General features: G+C 37.2%; 1 protein-coding gene across 1 annotated transcript; it reads right to left on the reverse strand.

The window, feature by feature from the left end:
- Nucleotides 1-1,022: 1,022 nt before the first annotated feature.
- Nucleotides 1,023-1,546, reverse strand: PIRT (phosphoinositide interacting regulator of transient receptor potential channels). The gene has a single exon (XM_056117924.1). It carries the CDS (start codon nucleotides 1,544-1,546, stop codon nucleotides 1,136-1,138), a length of 411 nt encoding a protein of 136 aa, XP_055973899.1. The 3' UTR covers nucleotides 1,023-1,135.
- Between the last annotated feature and the right edge of the window lie 8,288 nt (nucleotides 1,547-9,834).

Consider the following 9,834-nt stretch of genomic DNA (forward strand, 5'->3'; position numbering starts at 1 on the left):
TATAAGATTTTTTTTTCTTTCTGGGTCACACCTGGTGATGCACAGGGGTTATTCCTGGCTCTGCACTCAGGAGTTACTCCTGGCGGTGCAGGGGACCATATGGGATACTGGGAATTGAACCTGGGTTGGCTGCGTGAAAGGCAAATGCCCTACCTGCTGTGCTATTTCTCCAGCCCCTAGAAGTATAAGTTTTTTTAAGTGAATTTGATTTTTAGAAACCTATATGCAACTCTAAAAAACAAATATGATTTTTCTTGAGTTTTATGTTCAATGTATATGAAGAGAAGATTAACAATCTTACAACCCTGCAACTTTACATCTTACTGTTGCAGAATAGGTGGTAAAGATGAGGGTAAAGATGGTAAAGAGGAATTAGAACAACATCCTTTTTCTTTGACAAAATTTCAAAGGAGTTAAAGGGAGTTACAGGGTTGGAGTTGCGGTATTGTAAACACCCCAGCTCATTCCTCCATCTCTGGCAGCAATACTGATACTTGAGAATTAAATTTCCTTGTCCAGCTGATTTCTTCAACCAGACTTAGGGAGAATATGCCTAACAGGAAATCATTTTCTCAGTCAACATATCACTGTTCAGTCTTTGGAATGCTTTTGTGACTTTCTGGTTTTCTTGGGCTGCAAGTCCACAAAGATGTATGGATCTAGCAAACTCCACGGGTGAGGACTCATCCTTTCCTCTTCTCTGTAAAGAAATTTATTGGCCAGTCATGAGGAATGCAAATGAGAACTCCAGCTCAGACAATCAGATATGTAAACAAGAGGCTCTTCTTTGATCATAGTCCACTACCAAAGAACTTCCAAACATGCAAAGTTATAGGCAAAGAGTTAAATGAGTAATGCTTGAATGCATAAGTAGGAAACAGACAGGGAAGGGGCTGACCATGGCCAAGATGCAAGGGAGTATTAGCCATAACAGAGTCTGAGATAGATCAGAAATGTGCCCATTTCCAGGAAGGGTATAACTATGGCCCTCAGTTTTTCCACAGGTTGAGATAAATGCTTTAACTGGATCCATTTCTATGGAAAAGCTCCACTGCCAAGATGATGGAGATGTTACATGTTGGTCATCAGTTCTCTTTCTTCGGGTGCAGGTGGCAGGGTGATGGGAAGGCTGCCATTAGCAATTCAGGAAGGATTTGAGACTCTGAAAAAAACTTGACTTCTGTCTCTGCTTCTGTTTTTTCTTGATGATGGGCACCCAAACCAGCCCACACACCAGCATCATGAGTCCCAGGGACAGGAAAGCAGGACCTGTCATCTTAATAATACTACGACTCTTATCACCTAATTTCAGAGTATAAGCCAAGCAGGTGATGACCACGCCAAAGAGAAGGATGGTACCACCAGTAGACATGATGATGATGGGTTTGCGGTAGATTTCCCAATTACTCCTGGGGAGGGTGGTCCAGACTGACTCACTTCTGGAACTGATGCAAAGGGAACTGGCAGTCTGACTGGGAAGTAGGTCTTTGGATTCTGGAAACTTATCATCAGCCTCCAGGGTCTTAGGGAGAGCCTCCATGGTCATGATTTCTCAGGATCAGCCAACAGGTATCTGCAACATTAAAAAGCAAAGGTGAAGCAAAATATCTATCTCTAAACATCCTTCCTAATTTCAATATTTCATCTTCAGTCTGGGTCAGTGGAGGGTCATACAAGATTTTTGTATTAAAGTCAAAAGGAAAACCTGCCATATGAAAAAGAAAAAACTCTAGCAAGAATGATTTTTTCCTTGGGAAAAATAAATGTTGTAACATTCTAACCAATTGTTTTAGAACTTAAAACAGGGAAACATTAGTGCCTTTTAAATGAAAAGCAAACAAAGCAACAGTTTATTGAATAGTTTATTTTCAGATTTAGTCTGTTGCTAACTGTGTTACCTTGAGTGAGTTTCTTTACAGGTCTTATGTATTTTTTTCTATATAATGGGTACAACAACATAATTGTCTCTAAGTGTTTTCTAAAGTATTAAATGAGTTTAGACATGGAATGCATTAGTATACTGCAAGTGCCCTATAAATGCTAATATTTTTCCATATGCAAATGGTGACCCACTTATATATAAAAGGCAAACAATGTACACATACGAATATCAACTGTATGTTAGAAATTGCATTGTTTTCTTTATCAACCTAAAACTTCACAATGACTCTGAATTAAGCATTAGCCCCATTTTATAAATGAGAAAGTCTTAGAAAAAAGAACTTATTACAAATGACTGATAAAGATTTGATTTGAATCCAGTGTGCTTTTACTTTCAAAATACTGTATTATGAATGGAATGGAAGGCATTTTTTTAGTGCAGTATCTTATAATGCTTAAGAGTGACATTCTAATATATTATACTCCATCATAGTCCATTCTTAGGCAAGCAAGGTATGGATCTACTCCAATGGTCTATTCTGATCTCTCTTCTAGAGCCTGTTTTTGTACCTCACGATTACTGGAGCTCTATCAGTCCCTGGTTCTCACGTGCAGAGGTTGATGGACACACACTGGGACAATTTCAGAATTCTTTTTGTTTTGTTTTATTTTATTAGTGAAACACCATGAGGTACAGTTGTAGACTTAGAAGTTGTTGTGCTTGGGTTTCAGTTATACAATGATCAAGTACTCATCCCACCACCAGTGCCCTTTATCCACCCCCACCAATCCCAGTATCCCTCCCACCCCCCATCCCTCATTCCACCCTGCCTCTGTGGCAGGGCACTCCCTTTTGTTCTATCTCTCCTTTTGGGTGCTATGGTCTGCAGAAGAGACATTGGGTGGCAATCATGTTCAGTCTATTGACTATGTTCAGCATGTATCTCCCATCCTCAGCAGATCTTCCCAGCACCCTTTATTTAGTGCTCCCTTCTCTATCTGAGCTGCCTTTACCCCTAGAATGTGCGGCTGGCCTCTAAGCCATGGAGTGAAAAACCTGGTACTTATCACAGCTGTTCTTGGGTGTTAGTCTCTTATTTTGTTACTTTATGTTACCCATCATATGTAGATGTCTATCTATTGTCTGTCAATCATAATAGCCCATGAAGTTCTAAAGAATGGAATCATTTATTTAAGTGAATTTATGAGAGAGGTGGATCCTCATGAGAGCTGATAAGCAAGAAGGGCTTTAGTTATAGGAAAATGATTAAATGAGAAGCAGTTTTCTTTTGATCAAGGCTAAAATAACTGTACCTCCCTGACACCCTATTTACTTCTTTCTTCTCTCTTTTCTTTCTTCTCCCCTTCCCTCTGCTATTCTCTGATTCTTCTCTCCTACTTTTCCTCCTCCTGCAGAAGTTTGGAACATTTATAAATAGAAGGGAACAAGCAGGTCAAGTCACAAAATGAGCAATAATCTTGGAGTTACCACTCCACATTTAAAGAAATTCACTAAAATTACTTTGAGTCTGTGGGTGCAATTGAAAGATCCAGGTCTTTGACAACAGGGACATTATTGTTTGAAACTAGTTTAGCTTATTTAAGAGAATTATTTAACCCTCTTAAGTCTAGTCCCAAATATAAAGAAACAATAATAATACTATAGCACTGTCCTTCCATTGTTCATCGATTTGCTCTAGCGGGCCCAGTAATATTGTGAGACTTGTTACTGTGTTTGGCATATCGAATACGTCACGGGTAGCTTGCCAGGCTTTGTCATACTGGCAAGATACCCTAGGTAGCTTGCTGGGCTCTCCAATAGGGGCGGAGGAATCGAACTCGGGTCAACTGGGTTGACCGAGCACAAGGCAAATGCCCTACTGCTGTGCTATCACTCTAGCCCAAAGAAATAATAATAATAATAATAATAATAATAATAATAAAATATCTCATAGAGTTGTAGCAACTATCACATTTCATAAACACTGACTATGTTATGTGACACAAGTGCTTAAGAAATGACCTTGGCTTTAACTACAATTATTTTATTTATTTATTTTATTTCTATAAAAAAGGCACATTTTATAAAATGAAGTTCAGATCATTATTTCTAAAGTTATTCCAGCTATGCTTTAAGTGGTGACTCAAACTTTGAAAATTTAGATTTCCTGAAAATTAACAGCACAGTAATAGTTTGAATTTTATAGCATTTAATAAATTTATGAAATATTTCCCCTCCAGAAATAGAAACCATAGTTTTTAACAGTTGCACTACTGACATATATAGCTAGATCATTCTTGAATATGAAGGTTGACCTGTACATTGTAGAATATGTAATAGTATCTCAGTCCCTGCCCACTAGCTACCAAGTACACATCCTACCCAGTGTCCCAATCATGATAATAAAGAAGTTTCCACAGATTGCCAAATGTCCCCTGGAGAGAAGAACCAATCTGGTGCAGCACCCTTGTTCATACTGTCTTTTCCTTTCCTCTTATGTTGCTACCTGCCTCAGGGCTGAGACTCATCATCTATCCAAGTACCTGGACAAGGACAAGGTGGATGAAAGAGGAAGATTGAGTCACAGTGTTTTTGAAATGACAGGTAGGAGTAATAGCCAATCCCTCAGGGAGGCAATTCTACAAAAGACAGAGAGTCCTTATACCCTGGAGGCCCCTTTTAGAAAGCTCAGAAACTGATTAAGTAGGTAAGAAAGACAATTTACTTACATATCAAAGAGGGAGATGCAGGTTGGGCCCACATTTGGAATATGGATCTGGGACCCAATGAAAAGGAAAAGATGATGATGTATGTGAATGTACAAATAGGGTACTGACCAAAGAAGTCATGTCAATAACTTTCTATAAAATTTGATTTACATAAAATTAAACCCCTGTGAAATAATTAATTTTATCAGAGTTTTAAGACACCTATTGTTTTAGTGGGCTGGAGTGATAGTACAGCAGGTAGGGTGTTTGCCTTGCATGCGGCCGACCCGGGTTCAATTCCTCCATCTCTCTCAGAGCCTGGCAAACTACCAAGAGTATCCCACCTGCACGGCAAAGCCTGGGAAGCTACCTGTGACGTATTCGATATGCAACAGTAGCAACAAGTGTCACAATGGACACTGCCCGCTTGAGCAAATTGATGAACAATGGGAGGACAGTGCTACAGTGCTGTAGATATAATTACTAAAAGAGGACATCATAAAGATTTTGGGGATGCTAGGGATGTTCTGATTTTTTTTATGTAGCTATATCTGGCTACATTGTTGTGTATGATTCTAGTTGATTAAGAGATGACTACTATTGTGTGTTTATTCAATAGTAGTAAATATTTTAAGAAAAATTATTTTCTATATAAAAATGGATCATGGCTTTTTATTTGCATTCTAACTAAAACAAAACACTTGTATAAGAAGTTTTAGGATAATTTTGGGGACATTTGAATACAAACTGGATATTTGAAATTCGAATACAATATTTGTATTCTGCATTATACTGAACTGTGGTCACATCTTTACAGACGTTGAATTGCATTGTGAAATGACATGCAGGGATAAAACATGATGTCATGATTCAGGTGAAAATGACAAACATGTTTTGTCAAATATGACAAAACGACAACATTACTTTAAGTTTAGGTGGATGATATATGAAAGCTTATTTCATTACTCCAATTTGTTTGCAAATTTTTATAGTAAGAGAGAGGCAAATATATAGTTACCCAATGACCAGCCATATATAAATAGAACTTTGACCTGCAACATGCAGCAGCCTGTCCAGGAGACCACGCCTTTGTTTACAGATACTGAACAGGAAGCGAGCCTGAAATCTACAAGTCCTATTTTCAGAAGTCAGAAGTCCGTGTGGAATAAAATTCACAAAATTGGACAAAAAGTAGATGAATTTTCAGATATTTTACGTCCATCAGAAGGTCTGCAACCTTCTTCCCTTGTGTAGTCCATCTCCCTGTTGTGCCAAAAAGAGACCAGAGACTGACCAAAACAGCTATAAAGAGCAGGGCCAAAAGTCTGCCTAAATTAAAAAAAGTATGCTCTTAATTTGTATCTTTTCACATCTAGAATCTGTCTTAGAAATATTGTGCTTCAGGATGAAAAAAATAAGTATTTCTTGTTCAGCCAGGTTATTAGAGATTATTATATGCCCATCACAGTTTGTTATTTACATGATTATTTTAAAGTAATATTTTCATCCATTGAGAATAGTAGGCCTGCCTGCCACAATGGTACATAAATTAGAATTTATATTTCCGACATGGGGAAAGCAGGTAAACAGAACTCTCTGTATTGATTTGCCTTTTCCTCAGTGTTAACTCTCTATCATGCTGTCATAGTTTATTTCTTGATAATAATTATATCTAACAAGTATCCCAGCAAGTCAAATAGTAACCAAGGACAAGTGATTTTTTTTATAAATGCAGCAAATCATTCAATATGAAAGGAAAGTTATGCAATAAATGACTCTGGAACAGCCAGCTATTCATATTGGACCAAATAAAATGTGACATCAACATAAATTAATTGGGTATGGATAATACATGGGCTGGAGCGATAGCACAGTGAGTAGGACATTTGCCTTGCATGCGGTCAACCCGGTCAACCCGAGTTTGATTCCTCCGCCCCTTCAGAGAACCCGGCAAGCTACTGAGAGTATCTCGCCCGCACGGCAAAGCCTGGCAAGCTACCTGTGACGTATTAGATATGCCAAACACAGTAACAAGTCTCACAATGTTATTGGGCCCACTCGAGCAAATCGATGAACAATAAGAGGACAGCGACAGTGACAATAACAGTAGTTATCCAGATACAACCTGAATATGAAATCTAAATCTATAAAACTGTTATGAAAAATGTAGCAGAATATCTACATGAATTGGAGGTAGGCATAATATGGGACAGAGAAGGCTATATTCAATAAAAGGAAACAGAATCAGTAAATTAGATTTTGCTACATATTAAAGCTCCAGCTCATTAAAAAATTACTGAAAAAGATAAGCAAATTAGGACTTGAAAACAACATTTGCAAATATATACTTATTAGAATTTTTGCATTGGGAATATAAAGAGTACTACTATATGTAAATAAAAATACAAGTGAGATAAGTTTGAAAATAGGCAATTGATTTGGACAAATCCATTACAAGAATAATTTACAAGTGATCAAGAAACTCATCAAGAAACTCATCAAAAATTTCCATATTAAAAAAAGAAAATAAAAAAGCCACAAGAGAATCAGATTAACACTAGAAAGTATTAAAATTTTTTATTTCAGGCTGGAACTATAGTAAGCCTTGAGTGAGATCAACCTGGGTTCAATCCCACCAACACATTTGGTCACTGGAGCTCTGCTAGGAGTGATCCCTCAGCTCAGAGCTAAGAGTAAGCCTTGGGCACTAATGACTGTGACCCTTCCCTCCAAATTAAGCAAAAATAATATTTTAAAGTTCATGATCTCAAATGTTGGGGAAAATGTGAAACAACCAAAGCTCTAAAATATAAAATGGATGGTTTGGAAAAGGTATTGTACTTCTTAAAATGTGGAACTTATACTTGCTTTTTGAAGCAAAACACTGATCTTAGTTACAGTCAGAAGTTGCTTAACAAAGTTTGGGTAAAAAAATAAACACATGTATGACAGTGGTTTTAGTAGTCTATATGTTGATTTTCAGCATTTTTACATTGTGAACTAATACCAGTGCTGGACTTGTTGAAACCATTTTACTTGTCATAAAATATAAATGTATAGTAGACTATACTCTTTAGGTTTGTGTAACTATATTCTGACATTTTCACATGATTACCTAATACCTAACAGCATATTTCTCAAATTTGGCAATGCACACACATGTCTAGACTTACTTATCCAGGAAAAAAAACTATTCTACTTCTAGATACTTATTAGACTAAGAGAAATTAAAACTTATATTAAAAAAAAAACCCTGAGGTGTATTCAGAATAGTCTAAACCAGAAAACAGTCCAAATATCCATGAACAGTAGAAAAGATACACAAGTTGTTATTGGACATGCACACTACTACTAAGCAACAAGAAATCCTTCATTTCTAATATACATACCACATATGTGAATCTCACACAAATTGAATGGAAAAAGTCATCTATATACATACATATGAATTAGTACACAAATTGTATGTTTCCATTTACTCTAGGATGCTATACATTTTTTTTTTTTATTTTGGTTTTGGGTCAAACCCAGCTTACTTCTGAATCTACACTCAGGAAGCACTGCTGGTGGTGCTTCTGATACCCTGTGCAGTTCCAGAAATCAAACATGGATTGACTATGTTTAAGGCAAGCTCCTTATCCACTGTACTATCTCTATAGCTCTTAGAGCTATAGAGATAAGCTAAATATAAATATAAAGTTTAATTTAATATAAATTAAATATACACTAAACCTAATATACAGTGTAAAGACTCAAAACAGCAGTTATAAGTGTAAGAAAAAAGTTAACTGGAAGTTTTCTTAGGTGGATTAAATACTGGAAGTTTTCTTAGGTGGATTAAATATCTTACATATAGTATTATGGTGGTGAAGTGGAGGGTTCATTTGTAATATAGTACACTAAGATTAGTGCATTTCCAACATTATAAATTACATCTTTCAATATTCAACAGTATTTGAGTGGTCAAAGTGAAGTGCAGGTGAAGTCTAGCTAAACCAAGAAATGGCCACAGATTGAAGAATGGTTGAAGATATATGATGGAAGATGGGATCCAAGCAGGGTAGTAATGTGGGCAGGGAATCTATTACTCTGAAATCAGGAAAAAAGTGCTCCTTGGAAAGTTGGGATCTGGGGACAGTATATTGGGATGGAAAGAGAGAAAGAATTTCTCTCTTTAATCTTTTCTCTGAAAAACTACCATTCCTTATAGGAAAATAGGCTTTTTAGACAAGCTTTGCTCTGTCTTCTAAAAAGACAGAGCAAAGGCTTATGGAGGAGCCCATGCAATTGTTTCTTAATCTTAAAACAGATCAATTTACCTACCTGGCAATTGCTCATTTTGGAGACCCTGTTTGCCTGTCTTTTTGTAAATATTTGACTGTGGGCCTTGCATTCCTTGCACTATGAGAACACTGACCGTGACCATTGCAACAGATGCTTTTTTCAGCTCTATCAGCAAGCTCTCTTACAGATGTGACTTAGTATTCCTCTCTGTAGAAGCTCTTTATGTGTATGACATGCACCAATTAATAGGACCAATGATGGAAAGTGAAATCAGTGAATTATTGCCTAGGAGGAGACATGTTGTCTTTCAGGACTAGAAGCACTTCGTTCTTTTGTGGAGGGAATGAGATTACAACATCCACTACTTTGAGAATTTAGTAAATAAGGCAGAGCTAGAATAGGAGAAGCAAGAGAAGGTACCAGAAGGTATTGTAGCTTGTTTGCAGAGCAGAGTTTATTCTGAAGATTTGCTTTTCAGTTTCCTGTGTGTCTCTTGCAGGACAGAATGTGGCCAGTACTGTATCAGGTTACAGTTTCTGTTCCTACCCATCCCGCTGTCAACACCACTATCTGGTCGGATCTTAGGACAAGCATGGAGAGATGTCACTGGGTAAGGAAGGCACGTTGGGATCAGCTGTCCTTAGCAGGTTGATAAAGCTCCTTGGCCACTACTGAACTAACTAACCTTGTCAATACTGTCTTTCTTCTGGCTACTCTTGTTAAAGTCCCAAAGTCACCCTGTGCTGCTTATCCAGAGTAGAAGCAGCAAAGAATCTACTTTAAAAAGACCATTTTTCTTTTTTTTCCATAACAACGGCTGCCATTTCTCATGCTTTTATTATGTTCTGGGAACTATTTTGAGGGACATTATTTGCATCATCTCATCAGGTCAAATGAGTCTCTGTGGTGGATCCAATCATCAGCCTATTTTTTGAAAGAGAAAATTGAAGCTCCGAGACG

The sequence above is a fragment of the Sorex fumeus genome, unplaced genomic scaffold, assembly GCF_029834395.1.
Source record: "Sorex fumeus unplaced genomic scaffold, SorFum_2.1 ptg000036l, whole genome shotgun sequence".
Classification (NCBI taxonomy): Eukaryota; Metazoa; Chordata; class Mammalia; order Eulipotyphla; family Soricidae; genus Sorex; species Sorex fumeus.